The sequence below is a fragment of the Manis pentadactyla genome, chromosome 6 (genome assembly GCF_030020395.1).
Source record: "Manis pentadactyla isolate mManPen7 chromosome 6, mManPen7.hap1, whole genome shotgun sequence".
Lineage (NCBI taxonomy): Eukaryota > Metazoa > Chordata > Mammalia > Pholidota > Manidae > Manis > Manis pentadactyla.
Window position 1 is genome coordinate 43,468,394 of NC_080024.1, and position 21,021 is coordinate 43,489,414.

At 39.1% G+C, this 21,021-nt stretch overlaps 1 protein-coding gene across 1 annotated transcript in view; it reads right to left on the reverse strand.

Annotated features, from left to right (window-relative positions):
- Nucleotides 1-16,163, reverse strand: part of ANKAR (ankyrin and armadillo repeat containing) — a 65,697-nt gene extending 49,534 nt beyond the window's left edge. Inside the window, exons 1-4 of the mRNA XM_036881837.2 lie at nt 15,545-16,163; nt 6,985-7,422; nt 5,343-5,506; nt 4,620-4,723 (exon numbers count right to left, since the gene is read on the reverse strand). Coding sequence (XP_036737732.2) covers nt 4,620-4,723; nt 5,343-5,506; nt 6,985-7,422; nt 15,545-16,145 — 1,307 coding nt within the window. The 5' untranslated portion in view covers nt 16,146-16,163. The remainder of the gene's footprint in view (nt 1-4,619; nt 4,724-5,342; nt 5,507-6,984; nt 7,423-15,544) is intronic.
- Nucleotides 16,164-21,021: the final 4,858 nt, after the last annotated feature.

Consider the following 21,021-nt stretch of genomic DNA (forward strand, 5'->3'; position numbering starts at 1 on the left):
CAGAAGGAATTGGGAAGCTGGAGGGGATGGTTCATGAGGTCTAAGGAAAGAAGCCATCTCCATAACAAAAAGTACAAAGAGAAGCAGCAGGCACTGATGTAGAAGCTGCAGCAGGTTATCCAGGAGATCCAGCTCAGATCTTTAAAGAAGGGGGCTACGCTCAACAGATATTCAGTGTAGACAAAACAGTCTTTTATTGAAAGAAGATGCCATCTAGGACTTTGATAGCTACAGAGAAGTCGATGGCTCACTTCCAAGCTTCAAAGGACAGGCTGAGCGTCTTAGGAGGGGCTAATGCAGCTGATGGCTTTAAGTTGAAGCCAGTGCTTATTGACAATTCTAAAAATTCTAGGACCTTTAAGAATTATGCTAATTGTATTCTGCCTGTGCTCTATAAATGGAACAACAAAGCCTGGATGACAGCACATCTGCTTTTAGCATGCTTTATTGAAAATTTAAAGCCCACTGTTGAGACCTACAGCTCAGAAAAAATGATTTTCAAAATATTACCACTCACTGACAATGCACCTGGTCACCCAAGAGCTCTGATGGATGTTTTTTCACGCCTGCTAACACAACATCCATTCTGCAGCCCATAGCTCAAGGACTCATTTTGACTTTCAAGTCTTATTATTGAAGAAATACATGTAATAAGGCTACAGCTGCCATAGATAATGATTCCTCTGATGGATCTGGGCAAAGCAAATAAACAGCCTTTTGGAAAGGATTTATCATTCTAGTTGCCATTTAGAACATTTGTGATTCCTGTAAGAGGTAAAAAAATCAATATTAACAGAAGTTTGCAAGAAGTTGAATCCAACCCTCGTAGATGACATTGAGGGATTCAAGACTTCAGTGGAGGAAGTAACTGCAGATGTGGTAGAAACAGTAAGCGAACTAGAATTAGAAGTGGAGCCTGAAGATGTGGCTGAATTGCTGCCATCTCATGATAAAACTTGAATGGATGAGTTGCTTCTTATAGATGAGCAAAGAAAGTGGCTTCTTGAGATAGAATCTACCCCAGAAAAGATGCTGTGGAGATTGATGAAATGACCAAAAAGGATTTTGAATATTACATGAACTGAGTTGCTAAAGTATCACAGGGTTTGAGAAGAGCGACTCCAATTTTGAAAGAAGTTCTATTGAAAGTGAATGCTATTAAACAGTATCAAGCATTACAGAAAGATAATTTGTGAAAGGAAGAGTCAATTGATATGGCAAACTTCACTGTTGCCATATATTAAGAAATTGCCACAGCCACCCCAGCCTTCAGCAACCATCAGTCAGCAGCCATCAACACTGAGGCCAGACCCTCTACAGGAAAAAGATTATGAATCACTGTAAGCTCAGATGATGGTTAGCATTTTTTAGCAATAAAATATTTTTAAATTAAGATATGTACATTGCATTTTAGACATATGCTATTGTACACTTAATAGACTAAAGAATAGTGTAAACATAACAATTATATGTACTGGGAAACCAAAAAATTAATTTGACTTGTTTTACTGCTATATTTGCTCTATTCCAGTGGTCTGGAACTGAACCCACAGTATCTCCACGGTGTGCCTGCACTCTTAGGTCACTGCCCAAACAGTGAAACAGACATACATTTAACAAATACCAAGGGAAGATGAGATGATTTCTTCTAAAAGTTCAGTTTAGTCATCCAATACAAATCAAGCACCCAGAACCAGCAGGAGGCTGTCTACCCTAGAAACTGGAGAAGCAAGAGGAGGCAAAGGTTGATGTGCCCTAAGAAAGTCTCTCACTGCAGAATTCTGTGACCCCCCATCAAGGTTGGAAACACAACCGGGCATTAGGCTAACACTGGCTTACACAGAGATAATTATCGGGAGCATGGAAAGCCTAGATGGCCAGCCCTATGAGGGAGCCCTCATCCAAGTACTGCATAGTGACACTGTTCTCACTCAAAACCATAAGGAGAGTCGTCAGCAGGGATTTTAGGGAAACCTCCTTTTAAAATAACTCCCTCCATATTCTTCCACCTAGGAATCTGTACCCAGCTTAGGGACTGTGACAAGGAACATCTAAAATTATACTTCCTGACAGGCCACTGTCACAAAAAGTTGATTTCTGACCTGCCTCCTAACATCCACAAGAGTATCATGATGCTGATATGCTCTTCCCAAAAAAGGACATTTTAGTACCAATATCAATTTATCTATTTGCTCCATTAATTGTCATCTTAATAATGCATAAGTTCTTTTATTTTTATGGACTGTGAAATCCTGAGTATCTGAGTGTGGCCCCTATTTTTTAATTCTGGAATGGTGGGAGAACCTAACCTAAGCCAAAAATCAATATAGGATTTAGATGTTTCCAGGCATGATTAGGGGACCAGGGGAACTGATCCTGTTTTCATAAGGGACTGGAAGTCTCCTAGGAAATACATCATTCTGAAGAAAGAGAACATCAAGATACATGAGCTCAGTCCAATAACAATGCCCCTAAAATCCAAGAAGAGGGGAGATTTTGAGTTGACATGTTTTCCAATCATTCGGATTATTCTCTGGTCCAGCACCAACACAGAACAATCCCACATCATAGAATGGAACAACTGTAAGCAATATGAATTGAAAGATCTGTTTTTGCACCAGATTGTTGGGGGTTCAAAGTAGCACTTTTTTAAGCCAGAACAGTTAGGAAAGAAATTCTCCTTACTTCACTGGATTGGCTTCGATATGTATCAGTGGATGCATGCTACTTAGCAGGCCTCAGGAGGAGCCAGCCCAAAGGAGCCACCGGCTCCAACCAGGAGCAGCAGTGTTGGAGACAACAATGGCTTTAGTGCTGTTACCGTCACAGGGCCTATTGGGCTCGATGGGCCCAGCAGTGGATCATTACAGGGAGATCAGGCAGGAAAGGAAGAAACGGAAGATACCTCATAATATCTGAGAGTACCGATTCAAGGGCCTATGAATTTCTAAGAATAATTGTGTGGGACTGGGTTTTACAGAGAACCAAAGGTTCTCTAGTAATTGGTACAGAAGCCAGGAAAATACTGATTATTACTCCACTTGTGGTTTTTACTTTTACTCCATGCTGGCTGGGTCTAACAAACTTATGCTTGTTTTGAGAGCCTGTATATTCAAGTCCTTCTATCCACAATTTTCTAGTAGTGATGACCAAATGCTGTTCATTAGTCAGAAAGTAGAGAAACAATTCCATCATGTTATCCCATTGCTAAAATATGACTGGATCCCTTATAGTGTAATGTCAGTGTGCTTACACCAAACATATTCCTTCACTCACACAGCCTCTCATCAAGTACAGCTTTCATCCCAGCTGCTTCCCTGCATTCCAGGATCACTAGTGTCCATCCAGACATTAGAAGCTGGGAGAATTTGCGAGAATAATCCTTTATTTAGATGTGCCTCCAGGACACAATTTAGCTTGGCAAGTATTGTACATGGAGTATGTCAAAAGGTGCTGGCTCCCACAGCTAGAGATTCCTCCTCCACAGAGATGCACACCAACTGTCCATTCCAGAGGCATGAGATCGGCCACTTAACTTCCTTCAAAATCATGGAGGTAATTAGCCACATAGTCCTTGACTTCATCTCTAGTACCAAGTGTGCATCCAGGCAGTATTCAATGGAAAGATCCACCTCTCATCTTTTACCCTGACTCTTCCTCTTCCTTATTTCACTTATTTTTATCATTGTCATACATCTTTGTGTTTGTTTCTTCACAACCCATGAAGTCCCCCCAGCTTTAACCTTCAACTCACTGTACGTAGATTTCTAGACCCACAGCTAAAATTCTCTTACCAAGTCATTGCCAAATTTAGAGGACTGTCTTCAGTCTTAAATTGACAAGGCTTTTTTCTCTGTTGAATTTGATGTTTTTAACTATTTCCATATTTTTAAAATTCTCCCCTTTTGGTTTCCATGCTATCGTACTGTATTGGTCCTCCTCTGCTGGAATCATTCATCTCAGTCTCCTTTGCTCTCTCCTCTGCTTTTCCCTACCCCCTTTAAAAGCCGTTGTTCTCCAGAGTTCCAGACTTGACCCTATCCTCTCAACTTCTTCCACATTGCTAAGAAAACAAACAAAATAACACCAAAAAAACACAATTCCATATGCTTTTCAACCTTCAGTCTCTGTCTCCAACACCAATGTTTCCTCTGAGCTCTTTTTCTCATATTTCCAAACTTCAGTGTCCAAGATATGAAAACCCAAGAACACAACACACAAAAGACCCCAGCAGTACTGAGAGAAGCATACCACACAAAAAGGGCAGCATAATGAGACCTGGCAGAGGAAGAGGATTTTAAATTATCTCCTTTATGGAAATAAATTCACTGCTTTTCAGTGGGCCCAGGGGGATTGATCCTCTCCATCCCCATTAAGCAATATGTTAATTATAAGAATTGATTACCATCTGTAAGGACTATTACACAAAATGTATCAAAGTGCAGAAAGTAGTAAATATAACATTTAATACTTTGTTGAATCCATATGTCAATCATTGGGGGCTATTATTGTTCTAGAATCTCCCATCCTGAGGGTTTTAAGTTAGCCTCTGCATTTTGACACTTTGTTTTCTGCTTCAACAAGCTGGCTACTGTGAATAATTGCTGAAAGTCCCTTACCTTTTTCCATTAAGTTCCATGACTGGTATTGAGTAATATTCTTTGTATCCTGAATCTTCTACAAATGTATTAGCAGCACAATCCCGTATTTTTTCTAAATTGTTCTAAAATATGAGTTGTGTTACTAAAAACACATCTTTAAACAAACTAAACAATTATAACTTCAGATGAAATTTATACATGTAAATGACAAATTGTTAATATTATATCCCACCAGATCCTAATCATAATTGCATAGACTCAATCCCTACTTTGGGAGTGAGAAAAAAATACAAAAAGAAAGATAACATAGGGAAGGTAAAAAAGCAATGACAAATGAGCTATATAATGTTTATACTAAATTCCAGAGGGAGAATTATTGTTCCCAAACTAATCTTAGAGGAAAATGGAAGATTATGTAGTAAATCTTCAGGGACTTCTACTTCACTCTTTGATTAACTATTCTAGGGCAAATATGGCCCATTAGATGCCTGTAAGTTCTGCAAGGATGATAGCTGTACCTAGCTTATTATTTTATCCAAGACACCTAACATAGTACCTTAGATATGGTGGCACTTAATTCATGTATGCCTTTTTCACAATGTATGAAAAAATTAGTGAGTTGGGAAGATAATCATTTGTAGAGCTGCCTGGTGCTTGTACCAACAGAGCTCTTTCTGGATAGAAAATAGGACAGAAGAGTTGTGAAATGACAAACGGTTTCAGAAACAATAAAAGTTAAACCTTAAAATCTTCCAAAGCATTCTCAATTGAAGGGGTGCTGATATCAAATTCAATTCCTCCATGAACATGAAAATACTGATCCTCTTTGTAGTGAAAATTCTGGCATTTAAAATCTCGTCCGTAAATAAATGGAGGCAATTCTCGCTCTGTCTTGACCTTGTCATCTCCAAAAATGAAAACAAACTTTTACTTAAGAAGTGAAAAACAGTGCATAAACAATCACATTTTGGAGATCTAGATTCTTATTTGCATAAAGTGAAAAAACCCACATGAAATGAAAATCTTAGTAATTATAGTTTATAAAGTAATTTGTGCTCTTATTGTATATTTTAAACATTGAAATATATTTACAGCATACATTTGGGCAGTTTCTGTAGTTTCATTGTACAGACATTTCAAAAGAATAATCAAAACATTATTCTACTTATTGACTTCTGTGTGTGAGCTCAAGATCAATATTTTACCTCCAATTATTAGAAAAGATTTGAAATTCTGTGCCTTAGATGATCTTTGGTTAAATAAACAAAAATCTACCTGTTTAAGCCAGTTTAGGTAAAAAGGGACATTAAAAAGAAATAGGTTTTCTCTCAGGTGACAAAAATAATAACTCCACTTTTCTGGAAAAGTAATGGAACTACACATATAACATTTATTAAAAAAATAATTTTCTAAAATCCTAGTAAGGATAGGTTTGCTCAATATTTTGACTTGTTAGCAGAATATAGTTTCACCAATATAAAGCATATAATGTGTTTTAAGAAATATATAAGCTGTAGACAGAAGAATACAAAGAATAATGTAACACCCTAATTTGGAATTATAAACATTTAGTCATATTTGCTTCCAAAAATCTAAGTAATAAACCATTGCAGATATAACTAACATTCTCTTTAAGCAAGTCCCTCTTAATTCCGTTCCCTATCCCTATCCTGGGATAAGCGTTGTCATGAGTTGGTTTTTAAATGGTTCAGAGATACAGATAATCCTCACCATTTGAATGCTCATGATAAAATTTTCATTAAATAATTTGCAAAATTTCTGCATAAAAGGCCCACTAAAATAAACCTAGATTTTGGACACCAATGAAAACATATAAATTGTGTGCTAATCTGGGTAGGAGAAATAGTCTTCACTGTATTCCTGTCAGATTCCATGTATCACCTTTCTATTCTCTTGTATTAGTTTATTTGTTTATCACAGTGCTAAGACATCATGAAAGTTTTAAAATATGTTTTCATCTATTTTTCAGAAATATAAGACCATTTATGATCCTTTACTGCTCCATATTAATTTCAGAATCAGTTTATAAGTTTTCATCAAAAACACAATAGGTATTTTGAGTAGAAGAGCATTGCATTTATAATTTTGTTGTCCCATCACAAACATGGCATATTTCCCTATTTCCTCAGAACTTGTTTTAAGTCTTTCAATAGCATTTATAATCAGTATAAATATATACCAAGCACTATATACATATACCAAATATTTTTAATTACTTTGGAGATATCAAATTTTGTTTTTTCTTCCTAACAGCCTTCAGTTAGGTAACATGTCTGGACCCTCATACTAGAAACAAATTGAATTTAAATATAAATTTAACATCTAACTATATTTTATATTTGAGTTTTGGTGATATTCTTACCGGAAAAAGGCTGAAGCAGACTATGTAAGTATGGAACTTTCATCTTCTTTTTTAAACTTAGTAGAAATGGAGTCAGAAAACATATTAACTTTAGGTATCCTATTCCTCTTCTGATTTCTTTTTTCTTCTCAAAGTGTTTTTGAATAATCTTTTTTTGAAGATGTAATCTTTGCTGTAGTCTCTGGTAGGTACAAATATCAAGATAATCTTGATTGTATTTTACAGCATTAGTAAGCCAATAGGCTGTTTCAAATATAAAAATATTTTCATACTGTTGAACTTGTGTGGTACTGAATGTCAACTTTAGCATAATATTTTCAGCATATTTCATAAACATGTCTTTTTCTTCAGGACTGTTGGGATTGTATGTTGGATCTTCATTCATGTCTTCATCATAGATTCCATTAAAGTCTGGATCCTTTGTAATATCAATTAAACCTTCACAGTAAAAAACATTTTAGAATAGTAAAAACTTCATACTTGGCTTCTGGATAATATAGCAGATTCAACATTGATTTCTTCTTGAAATCCTACTAACATGACAGTAAAGGGATAATGAGAGGCCAATAAAATTGTTAAAGATGAAAAGCAGTGGATGAGTGGTAACTAAGCAAGGTAAAGCAAGATATAAATAGAATTAAAAAGAATAGATTTCCATTCTGTTTGGAGGAAAGAAACAAAATACCATGGAACAAAGTCCCACCTGTAGTTAGGGAAAATATGGAAGAACAACCAGAAACTGTGATCTCCCTTTAAACAGGGAATCAGCTTCTTACTTGGGCTAAAAGTATAATTTGCTTTTGCAAGTCCTATGTTACACATGTCTGTTTTAGCCGATAACAGAAGCTAACATAAACCATGAAGAACTTGCCTGCAAACTAGTCATAATGAGTAAGTCAGAATTAAAACTTGAATTTACTCTACTATAAATGACAAATTTCCTTTGTAACTTTTTCTTCCCATTTATATGAAATTAAGGACTTTCTTGTTGCCAAATGGTCTTCTTAAAGATAGTTACATTTATAATACCCTTAATTTAGGCTTGAGAAAACTGCTTATGAGATAAAATATGACTGTAGAAAATGTGTAGTCTGTTTGTAATATATGTGCCTTAAAGTGTAAAGGATTCATCAGTGTGCCTCCCTTTCTTTTCCTTTTTTTCTTTCTCAAACCTATTAAAAAGAAAAAAAGAGCCAGAACACTCTTGGATTTTAAAAATGGCCACTATGATTCACCTGTCTTTTGCAAAGTTAGTACACTAGGCTATTCAGAGATCATTAAAAAATTCAAGTGTTTTGACAGTTGCTAAAATCTAAACTTAGGGAATCAATGTGGTCAGTGAGACCACGTAATGGCAGAAAGGCTTAGGAACTGGAAACGCATGGAACCTTTCTGCAAGGCAGGTCAGAGTGTTTGAATTAAAACAAAAACCAAAAACATTGGTTCAGACTGTGGTGACAGCGCAGTGCGAGCCCCGGCCGCCTTGCCCGGAGAGCGCAGCTCCCGCCCCTCCTCGCCAAAGGGCTGTGAGGCGCAGCGAGGGGGGAGCGGGGCCGCGGCTGGGTATCCGCGCGAGGAACCGGGAGGCCCGCGGCCCCTTCTCAGGCCCACACTCGGCGCTTTCCCACCAGGCAGGGGGCCGGAGGACACAGACCAGTCAACAGAAAAGATCTACATAGTTTTTGACTGTTTACTATTGACGTCCCTTTGTTTTACATCGCTCTCAACAAAAATTTGCATTGTGCAGTAAGAGAGAAAAGACCTATAGATACAGCATTTGGGGAGCAGCTCCCCAGTGAAACAGCAAAATTTCTTCCTGATTCCCCTACAGTGCAGTGTGCCAGTCGGCAAACCTCACTCTTGCCTCACTCCTAAAATGAGTACAAACAGCAAAGGTCGCCAGACAGGTGAGGAAGGCCATTCAGGTGAAAGGCAGAGAAAGCAATGTGAGGGTAGAGAGGAGGAGAGGAGAGGGGAGAATAGATTTCGGGGGGCAGTGAAGTGCCTAGAGGAGAATCGGTCGGTTCAGATGGGACCAGGAGGATGAAGGTGTGCAGAGAGACATCGCTAAGGAAAAATGGAACTGCTGCACTACCTGTGAGAGTTTGGGCTGAATTAGTGATAGGTACATGGAAAACTAACCTTATTTGTTTTTATAAAAAGGATGCAATTGTTCATGTCACAAAAAATGAAAAGTTATTAAAGAAAGGAAATGTGATCATAGCACATTATACAAATCATCTGGGAAGATAGGTACAAAGTTATAATAAAGAGAAAAGTAAGAAAGGATTTAATTAAAAAATTGGATATAACTGAATTCGGAGGATTACGGAGGGGAAACCCATGATTCCATCATTTTAACCTCCATGCCAATTTCACTTCGTCTTATCTCTTGCCCAGCTTTTGCCCCTGACTCCAGGTTCTTTTTCAATACCTAGTACATATCTTTACTGAAACGCCAAAGAAGCACTCCCAAACTAAATTCATCTTTCCTCTGTCCAAAATTTGCTTTTCTTTCATTCCTTATCACAGCTATGGTATTATTTATCTGTCAGTTCCTCAAACTAGAAACCCAAGAGACTCTTCTAATTCCTTTTCTCTTACATTCTGTTGTATCTACTTAATTTCTATATATTTTGAAAGTTTACGATTTGCCAAGCACTGTATAAGATGCCAAGAATTTAAAGACAAGAAAGACATACTTTTCTGTGCTGTCAAGAAGGCGCTAATAAGGAAGAGAGAGATGAAGTCAATAATTTCAGTACTAAACAATACAGTGTGCCCAAAACAGAGAAGGCTGGGTCTGAATCAAGTCTCAAAAAGTGAGTAGTAATAATCTGGAGAAGAATATAGAAGAGTGGAGTGAAGTGTCAGAGAGAAGGGCATTCCAGACAGGACAGGGAATTAACAGAGGCATAAAAAAATAACCACTTCACTTTACTAGCCAGTGGTATTAAATTACATCACCTCCCTCTCTCTCTCTTTCTCTGTATGTTTCCTTCTCTGTTTTCTATTTTAACAAAAATTTCCCCTCTCACATTTTGCCAACACAAGAATATCTTTTCTTTCTTTCCTCTCATTCCACAAACCTCATATAATAAATCCAAGAATCCAAGAATTACTCATGTCAAGGAACCCACCTTACCTAAAATCCCCTCTCAGAAAACTGGCTAATGTTCCCAGATTTTGATGTGCTCTATTCCCTACTGCTGTTGCAACTAAGAGTAGTTGCTGGTGGTTTTGTACAGTGCAAAGCTATCAGAGAGGTAAAGTTTAACTTGGCCAGACTGATGCCCAGCATCTGCCCTTCCAGAAAAACAGCTGGCTCCCAGAGAATCCTTGGAAATCCACCACAGCCTAGCGATAAGGCATCACATGGTCGCGAGGCCTGAACCCAGTCTCCCAGTCATGCAAGAGAAGGAGCCATTTCCCCAAACATGAATGATGACATAGGAGCACTTGCTGTTAGCTTGTTGTCAATACAGCTGCAACTACAAGGCTTGGAGCCCAGCTCCCTGATCATGCCAGTGAAGGAGTGGCATTCCTCCTCCACCTCCAGCACTAAGCTGGGAGGATAGGGCTGGAGCCATTTCCATGAGTCACATTGTGTATCAGAAACCTTTTGTTCCCTCCTCAATTCCCCCTAGACCAGATTTTTGACTCCTGCTACTGTTACATTGACCAGCTCCGCACAGATACAGCCTGATCGCATTTAGCCTCAGATGCACCACCTGGGTTCTTATTTTTGCCCTGGGGCTTCTCTGCCACTGCTGTGCTAGACTTCTGATGGTACCCATTCAGTCATTCTGGTGAATTAACAAATCTGAAAGTGTGTTAAGGTGTTAATCCCCATACAACCTTTGGCCAATGGGGGAGGGGAGTCAGGGGTTACATACTCCCCTCTCCATCCCTTGGGATGACAATTCTGAAGCATGTTCTATGTGACTCCTTAGAGAGCCCTAGCAGAATGGAGCTCAGTTGTCCTTGCAGTGAAAGCTCAACAACACATCCTTGGATTGATGCCCCCTCCTTTTCTACACACTTTTCCTGTTCTTCATTTCTGTTTCCTAGAGTCATTTCCCATAAACCACCCCGACCTAAGCCCTAATTTCAGGCTTTAATTTGGGAGGTTACCTAGGCTAATACACACATTGTTCTTGCATCCTGGCCCTTGACCTGGTGTTTCCTTAATCATGCAGCATGAAAGCCCCATAGTCTAAGAGTCCAGGTTCCTTTCCCCAAGTATGACATTTGGTCCTGCAGGATTTCAGTGATGTGTCCGTGGGTTTTCCCCATAAACTCTGCTCCAACAAGACTGGTGTGCTGGAGGACTAGTGCTGCTTGGTCATTTACCATTGTTTGCCCTGTACTCTCATTACAGAGCCTGAAGCATGCCAGACTCCTAACGGGCAATGAAGAGAGAAGAAAATCTCTACCCTGGTATGATGCTCATCTTTGATGGCCCAGCAACCAACATTATATAAATATTATAAAACAAAATTCTGTAACATAATCATTTTGCCCAAGGCGCATGGTGGTAGAGTGACTACATTTGGAAGATATTTGGCCTCATTCATAAACAATGAAAAACGGATTAGAGGCAGAGAGAGCAGTCAGAAGGCAGTTGCACTATATAAAGCTAGAGAAAAGGGTATTCTGTATCAGGGTTTTGTAGTAGAAATAAACTAAAGTGGAAGATATACTTGAGAGGTAGAATCACAATAGTCAAGATATAGTTTCCCAGTCAGGAAAAAATTAAGTAGAAAGGTTCCAGGACTGATATTTAGCTGCTATGCGCATGGCCACACTGGTTGATAAAATAGTGAACCTTTGTATATTGTTTGGTAAACTGAATTGCTATAGCCTTGGCCTCTTTGAATGCTTCTTCTCTGGGATCTTCTAGAAAGACCCACAGTCCAGCAAAGGCTATATATGATAAGCAGGAGGTCTCTGAGGTCCTGCTGCAGCATTATGGCTAATACCTGTTCTGATTGATCATACAGTGCTCATGCTGTACTGGTGGTTAAATATGAGTATCATGCCTGAAAATGTAGGCGGCAGAAGATAGGCAGCTTTAGTTTCTGGTGCTCCCCTAGTCTACCTACAACTTGATTAGAATGTTCCTAAGTATTTCTCATTTATCTACTCAACCAGGAGCACCACTGAGAGGGAACCCTCAGAGAGGGTGGCCTCAGATATGACAGATGCTGGGCCATGAAGTCACTTGATATAGTTGACTTTGTCATCCACTGAGTAGGAATTCTCTGCCAGTTATACAATAGGGCATGTGCTCCTTCCTGAATGGCCTTGTCTCTTATTATTTATACTCTCACTGGATGATCCAAAGGCTCTTCTGACTCTAAAATGTGCACAGCTCCTCAAAGTGTACCTCTAACCCTGATCACTGCCTGGAATTTGACTTCTAATATGGTAGTTTCCACCTAGATATCTGAATCTAAAAAGGCTTGTTGTTTCTTTGCCAGTCAAATCTGTCAGCTTTGGCCTTTGCCATGCTTGACACATGACATATGGAAATCTTGGTTCATCAGTTTCACCTCCTCTCTGATGAGAGTCCCACATAATCTTTGTGAAATGGAAAGAAAAGCAAACTCAATTTATATCAGCTCTCCCATTTTTGGAAACAACTGTCCACTTCTGCCTCTCCTTAACCTCCATGGAGCTTGGATCATCATGAAGTTCCTGCTGTCATCTTGATCAGGAAGGGCAGACCATGTAGCTTCACTTTCCAGACACATCTCAACCAGTTCAAGTAGACAGAGACATCTTCTGGCTTGTGCAATGTTCCCTACCATCTTCCACTGACAGAAGGGTCATCACCTACTAAAATGGTATCTTCTTAATTTAGTCACATTTTATTTACATGATTTGAGCTAGACCTGGAGGTCCTAAACTACCAGCAATGACAGCACTTCTGGATGAATGCTAACATGTTTTTAAGACTTCAGCTATGCTGTATTGTCATTCTCTTCAACAACGCATCCACATGATGCCCAAGTGTCAGTGGCCTTTAAGAGGAAACTACGAACTACCAGACCAGTCAAGGGAATTCAGAAATTAATGGAATTCACTAGATATTATTGGCAATATTTTGAATTTCTTCATCTTATTCACATTAAAGATCTGAACAAGAAGGAATTTATTGGGTTCCAGTTACAGATATAATCTCTTAGAAGCCCTGATCCTCCAATACTATGATAACACCTAGACAGAAGCATTAGTGCTGATTCCAGCACCACAGAGTGAGTAATTTTCTCCTGGAGAAGAATTTCTGCCTTATACTCACTACACCTGGTGTCTGCTCTCAACAGAAGTTGATTACCCTGCATGGAAATGAGAGCTATTAGCTATCTAAACTGTCTTTGAGACACAGAAGTACCATCCTCAAGAGACTATACTGCTTGTTGGTGCACTCAGGCTAAGAGCCTGAAACAACACGTCTGAAAGCCTAACACACAGCAAGTGAGTTAGGCTGCCTTACTGTCATCAAACAAATTTTATTCTCTGGCATTTGAATTTCATAATAATCCAGCCACAGGTACAGTAAATAGCAAACAAACACTTTGGTAGTTCAGGTCCTAACCAAGATTTGGAAGTTCTCAGTGGTGTGGGGTGCTGGAGGGGTGGTCAGGGAATGATTACTCTTTAGTAGCCATTGCACCTAAACACCATCCTGATTGGATACTTGGGTACAGTCAAAAATTGAGCAAGGTCTACCTGTGACACCTTTGCTGAAGGGCTGCTCCCTTAGTTCACATTTATTAAATCACTTTGGGACATCCGTGCTAGGCTTAATCTCCAACCTGACTTGGTAATGGTAGAAGCCCTTTCAAGATGTGTAACACCCTGCCCCATGTAATTTATTCACTGATTCAATTCAATTCATTTAATGTAATTTAACAAATTCTGTTGATGTCTACTATGTGTCAGGCATTATTTTAGGCACAAAACATATAAGGATAAATAAGGCAGGTAAGGCCCCTTTCTTCACAGGGCTTACACTTAAGCTTTCTGTTTATTTGCTCTTGACATCAGACAGTTTTGTGTCTTAGCAAGAAAAAAACTCAATGAATATTTGTAAAATGAAAATATCAAACTAGAGTCCTTTGTGAACATACATATGTATATATTTTGTGTGCTTGTGTATAATATTTGGTTTAGCTATCAATGACAGAAGAAAAAAATAAGGAAAGAAAACAAACATCTCCATGAAAGTAACTTACCATATTAATTGCATTAAATATTCAAATGATCATAATTCTTCCAAATTCTACTGAAGCTAAGAAAAAATTAATTTGATTTTTGGGGCATTTTCTTTATAGCCAGATTTAATTGACAAACAAGTTTTTTCCCAATAATTTTCTCCCCAATTACATTTCTAATTCAGATAATAGTGTTTCATTTCCACCTGATTTACTATTAAAAAGTTCTATTATTAGTTCTATTTAGTCAAGAGAAATCTGGGAATTATGGGAGAATATTAAGCCCTTTCTGTTTTAATAAGATTATGCAAAAACTCCTTGCCATATTAAGATTACATATAAAAATAAACTGAATAAAGATTGAGAATATTTTTGCATAGCAATACCATAATGTGCAGCCAATTTACATGCAATACATAAATCAGCAGATTTTGTTCTAAGAGTAGCCAAGAAAGGAAGTATCTGGGCAACATTTTATTCCTGAAGGATGAGGTGTCATCCTTTTTCAATTTCAGATATGATTAAATCTATGTAAAATCTGTTGCCATGTTCTCTCTTGCAGTCAAGTGAAATTCTAACACATGTTTAAAAGAATTGAGAGTTACTTTTAAGTTCATGCCAGCAAACTGTGGAAATTGACAAAGAAAATTAGATATATTTGATCAACTAAAGCAGTTCAAAACAGTGTCTGGGACACGCTTTTCCCATTTTACTCCTTATTCTATTTGGCCTGCTGCAAAGGAACTATGGGAATTTGATAAAAAATTTACATATGCTAAAGGAGATGCACCAGCACTCAGTAGTATCGAGTGTTTATATATAGGCTGGGTGGCCCTGAGGAAGGAGGAATTTAAAACTTAGGTGAACCCAAAATAAATACTTATGAGAAACCACATGTTACTGAAGTACCAAAGCTTAGATTGCTGATGCACATCTGTCTTTAACTTCAATTCTTCTATCATTCATTTCTGAGGTTTATAAAAATGGCAATGTGGATGACTAACCAATCTGGCAATCATTTTGTTTTCAAGTTTGGGATATTCCCATTGCACTCCAATTCAACCCTTGGCTCTATTACTAATTTTCCTACTGAGGCCCTGTAATACAGAAAGTATAAACTGAAAACTCTCCTTGAAATCTGTTTTGCAGAAAATGGAGATTAAGAGAAAAGAGGTAAGATATCTGACTTAAAACATAATTTTTGGTGACACTGAAAAGAGTCTTTGGAGTTTAAGTCTCTTTAAAGAAATGCAGCTAAATGCATAAAACTGAGTCTTAGATAAATTACTTTAAAATTTTTTAAATGGCTATTAAAAATAAAATGTGTTAAATTCTCTTACCTGCTGAACTAAATACTGCAAAAATATCTTTATTTGTCTGAGGCTTCCCATCTGGATCAATGTCCATGGTGGTACGCCACAATTCAGAGAATCTGGCTCGTTTTTCTTTGGGCATGTATATTCCATGCCACAGTGCTTTCAGCATGTAGTCAATATTGATCAGAATTTGTCCAATTCTGGTATTGTAATAAGCTGGAGGTAACTGACAAGAAGAACTCTGATCATAATTAGCTTCTAAACTGATTGAAGGAATTTGATTTAAGCAATAAATTCCAACAGCCAACTCCCTTATGATCTGATGAACCTCTCTATAGTCTAAGAGGGCAGTAGGGTCCACAGGAGTCAGCAGGATTGCAGTAGAGAAGCCCACATTATTCATCTGACTCATAATTCCGCACGGGATGTCTAATTGAGAGCGTACATCTTCTTTGGCAGACAACCAGCTAACTAGTGCAGTAGTCAGCAACTCTTGTACTTCACTACACTCATATTTTTCAAAAAAAGCAGAAGCATTTCTCTGTACTGCTAAATTTTCCAGGTAGGTTTCTTCATCTTGAATTTGATCATATTTAGGTAATCCTTTTATGGGTAATCTTAACATTTCTAATTAATTCTAGTATGTCCTTTCTGAAGTTTCTGCAATGAATAAAAGACAAGCAATAAAATTTGCCATGGTAATGAAGCTGAATTTCTCAAGAAACCAATTTGTATTTTTCATCTTCTATTAGGTGAATTGCTTCATGGTTAACCACTACACTTTTTTCAATATTTTTTTAAACAGTTAAAAAATTGAGTTATAATTGGCATACATTTTATTTGTTTCAGGTGTACAACATAATGATTTGATATTTGTATATATCACAAAAGTCAAGTTAATATCTGTCACAATAGTTACAGAATTATTTTTATCATGAGAGCTTTTAGATTTACTCTTAGTAACTTATAAATATGTAATACAGTATTATAAACTATAGTCATCATACTGTACATTACATCCCCATGATGTATTTATAACAGGCAGTCTCTACCTTTTGACTCTTTCACCCATTTTGTCCACTCCCTACTCCCCCACCTCTGGCAACCATCAATCTGTTCTCTATATCTTGATTTGATCCCACAAGTAAATTAGATCATATGGTATTTGTCTTTCTCTGTCTTACGTTAGCATAATGCCCTCAAAGTCCACCCAAGTTGTTGCAAATGGCAAGATTTCATTCATTTTTATGGCTGAATAATATTCCATTGTATATATTTACCACATTTTCTTTACCCATCCATCCATAGATGGACACATTGTTTCCAAATCTTGGCTATTGTAAATAATGCTGCAGTGAACATGGGGTGCATACATACATCTTTTTGAGTTAGCATTTTCTTTTTCTTCAGGTTAAATACCTAGATGTGGAATTTCTGGATCATGTAGTAGTTCTATTACATTTTTCAATCTTAAACTAATTGCAGCATAAGAAAGTTGAAATTTGAATTAAAACAACTACAAGTGTAAAACGTTTAACATTAGCCATGTTTCACTTTTCAAAAACAGGCAAAAGATACTAAAAAGTATGTCAAAAAGAAATGTTTATATATGAAAAGCTACTGTTACATACCTATTTTTTTGTTGTTGTTGGAGAGGAGTTTTTGAATGTTGTTTTCAGCTTTTAATGCTTGAAAATAAATACCTGCTTAAAAGAAAAGTTAAGACAAGAAATGCCTGCTTAACTTTGTATTTCTGTGCCACTAAATGCCTCTCTGTTCCTGGAATAATAATAGCCATAAACACCATTTATTGAACATCTATTTGCCCAGCTCTTTAGATACACTATTTTATTTCGTTTGTCTTCTCCTATATAATGGTTCTCAAAATTTAGCCTGCATCAAAATCACCAAGGGTTTGTTAAAACGGATTGCTGGACCCCACCCTAGAGTTTCTGATTCAGTCGGTTGGGGTGGGCCGATAATTTACATTTCTGGGAACTCAGAGGTGATGCTGTGCAGCTAGCTCCACCCTTTGAGAACTCTGTTCTGCCGGGTATGCCTTCCTGTCCCCACTTTAAGGACGCAGGAACGGAGACCAGGAAGCTTACAGAAAGCGCCTAAGGTGTCACACCGTTAGAATCAAAACGAACCCAGGTCTGCCCATATGCAAGTCCTACGCCCACACTGACGCAGGAAGAAGGGAGGCACAGGACAGAGAAGAAACCTACTTTGAAACGACTGCTGTCTGGCCCAGGAGAGGGCGGCTGCGTGCACGGGCCAGGGACAGCGGTGGCCTCTCGCGGCTGCTCGCTGGGCCTGAACCCCTAGTCGGGAGCCTGCGTGCGCGAAGGCGAGGGAGAGAGGCAGCCGCCGCGGCGGGGGCTGCGAGGGCCTTCCTGAGGCGAGGCCCGCGGAGGCCTGTTCGCCCCGCGTGGCCGCCTGGCCTTCCTGGGGCCCTCGGCACTTCCCTGGGCGCGGGTGGAAGCCGCTGGTCCTTGGGGCCTGGGGCGGCCAAGGCGCGCCTCAACGGGGCGCCCGTGTGCGCCGGGTCAGTGCCACCCACCCGCCGGCGTCAGGGCTGCTCCCTGCTGCGCACGTTCTTCCCGTACGGACGCCCCCGCTCCCACCCACCGGATCAGGCCGCATACACCACACGTTCTCTGATACTTGCTACCTTCACTGCTTGGCTCTGTGAGCACACAGTAGTGGAGCGGCAGCGGCGAAAGCGCCAGGCTCAGAGGTAGTGCTGAGTTGGAACCCCACCTCCATCATCATTCTTTCATGCAACAAACACGTATGGAGTGCTATTGTGAGCCAGACACTGCGCTACAACTTGGGGAACCCTGGAAAAAAGGGCAGACACAGAGCCCCAAGGAGCTTACAGATGATCATTCAGGTATATTTAAATAATGGGATAAATTTAAGATTTAATGACAGTACATGAAGGAAAGCTAACCAATACCAGGGTCTAGGAAAGGCTGCTTTGAGGAGGTGGTCATTTGAGCTGAGCATAGATGGAAAAGAGCGATCCAAGCAAAGAGTTGGGGAAGTAGCTTCCCAGGGATAGGGAACAACAGGTGAGGAATTGAGAAGAAAGTTGAATTTTTGAGAAACTAAACAAAACCTTGCATAGAGAACATGAGAGATGTGGGCACAAAACTAGGCCTTAGAGATAGATGAAGGACAAATCATGCAGGCCACTGAGTTAATGATTTTGAACTTTATTCTAGAAACTTAGGCTACATTGGTGGCAGTAGACTACAGTGGTGGCAGGGAGATGCAGGACTGTGGATAGATTTGAGAAATAATGAGGTGGCCTATTGGTAACAATGAATGGGGATGGAGTGTCGAAGTGATTGTCCGGGTGACATCCAAATGTCCATCAGGAGCAACAGGTGATGAGGACAAGATTAAGAGTTCAGTTGTGGATGTATTGACCTTGATGTGCCTGTGAGAGAACCAAGTAGAGGTGTCAGATATGCCTTAGATACACAGGTCTGGGCTAAGAATGGTACCTTGAGTTAGATGTGTACTTCTGGGTGGGCTTAGGGTAACTGAAGCCTGGGGAGTGGTTAAAATCACTATGGAAGAGAATAGAGAAAAGTTGAGAACCAAGGGTGGAGACCTGAGAAACAGTATTTAAAAGTGAGGAGCAGAGGGCGGACTCGGCAATGAAGATAAGCAGTGAGCAGTCAGGCAGGAGGAAAATCAAGATTGGGCTCAGAAACCACGATAAGTGTTGTGTGAATAAGGGAATGGTCAGCTTCACTGGCTGCTGCTCAGACAAGGGAGGTAACTGAAACTTGTCCACTGAATTTACCAACATGGAGGTGATTGTTTGAGGGTAGAACTTCTCTTAGTCCAACCATGTCATTATTTCAGCTGCTACAGAGGTAGTGAATTCTAGTAAATTTATGATTCCTGTTCCAGGGCAAGGGATGTAAAAAAGTCTTCTTGAGATTTGCATGTCTGCACTTAGGAAGTTTAAACAATATATGTAAATTCCTCTAGTTTTTGTTCAGGTGATTTAGAACCCAGATGGTTCTAAGTGTCTCAAATCATGGGAGAGATTGTTCCCTTAAGGATTAACATAGAACATCCCAGAGTTTATGAGATTAAGTATCAAAAAGGTTTTAACAATCGGTCTTCTGGGGACTAAAGCAAAAACAAAAAAACCATGCACACAAAGTATCCAGTTGGAGATGACCTAAAGATTCCTACAGAGGTTCAACTGATTAAATAAGCACCTATCAAGTTCAAAGAATAGTTCCTGGCATATAGTTAACACTACATAAATGGTAGCTGTTTTCAGTACTGAACTATATATACTGTGACTATAAAAATTATTACTATACTCAACTCTTGGCTGCAGGGCAAACCAGTTAGTTTTTCTACTCCTCACATGAGCAATGTCAGTGTAGTGCTCACGTTGTCTTCAAGTTGTCCACTTTTCAGGTAGAGGGATGAAAGCTATTCAGGTAATATCTAAATCTGGTTTGAACATTGTGTTTCCCAGGAAATAAATTCAGGGCATGTTAAAGCTTTTGACAGACTTGGGTTTGTCAGTGTCCTAAAATCTCTTTCCCACTGTTTAAAAACATCAGAGTATGTCCAGAACCAGAAAGGTGTCAGCTCTAATTCAGCATAGATCCCAGTGACCTTGATATTGTGGTCACAACTGAATAATGTGGGTGGATATCAGGTTGTAGTAGAGTTGAGTGGGCAGGTGAAAAGGTGCAGAGGATGAGTATGGATGGGAGGCAAGAGATGGGTAAGTAGAAGATAATATAGGGCCAGGGATGTGCATTTTTAACTGGTTTAGACTTTTAAAAATTGGTACACACATTTTTAATTGGTATAATTAGTAAAGTCAAGTTTGCCTTTTCCCAAATTGGTAGGGAATTGAAAAAGGAGACATTTTCATTAAACAGAGAACATTTTAAATGATAATACAGATCTTACAGAGAAGAGGCGGAAGACACTAGAGAGAAAAGTGTAAGGTTCCTGAAAGGAAGGATTGGGATACAGAGAATGGGTGGAGGTACCACATTTTGATGGATGGATGGATACATTTTCTTTTCTAATAGCAAGAAGGGAGAAAAGTATGGGTGTACCTACAGGTAAGTTAGAAATTCTGGTGTTGGAAAGTGGAGGCTGTTCTTGGCCTAATACTTTGATCTTTGTGAAAAGTCCAGGTCATGGGCTGAGAATGGGACAGAGGGGGGAGGCCAGAGATGTGTTGGACAGGAGAATGTTTTAAATAGTCTTCAAGAGTTCTCAGAGTGGGAAAATGGGATGCCTAGAGAGCTGTAATAGAAGCACCAACTATTGCTCAGGAAGTATGACCCTCAAGCAAATTGTCATACTTTTTGTTCTCTCATCTGTCAAACAGGGACCAATCTAAGCCAGGCCCCTAACAACAATAAATTGAGTTGTTGTTTTTGGTTGTAGCTACCAAGAAAGCTGGTTTCTTTTAGTGTTGCAGATGGGACAGTACCATG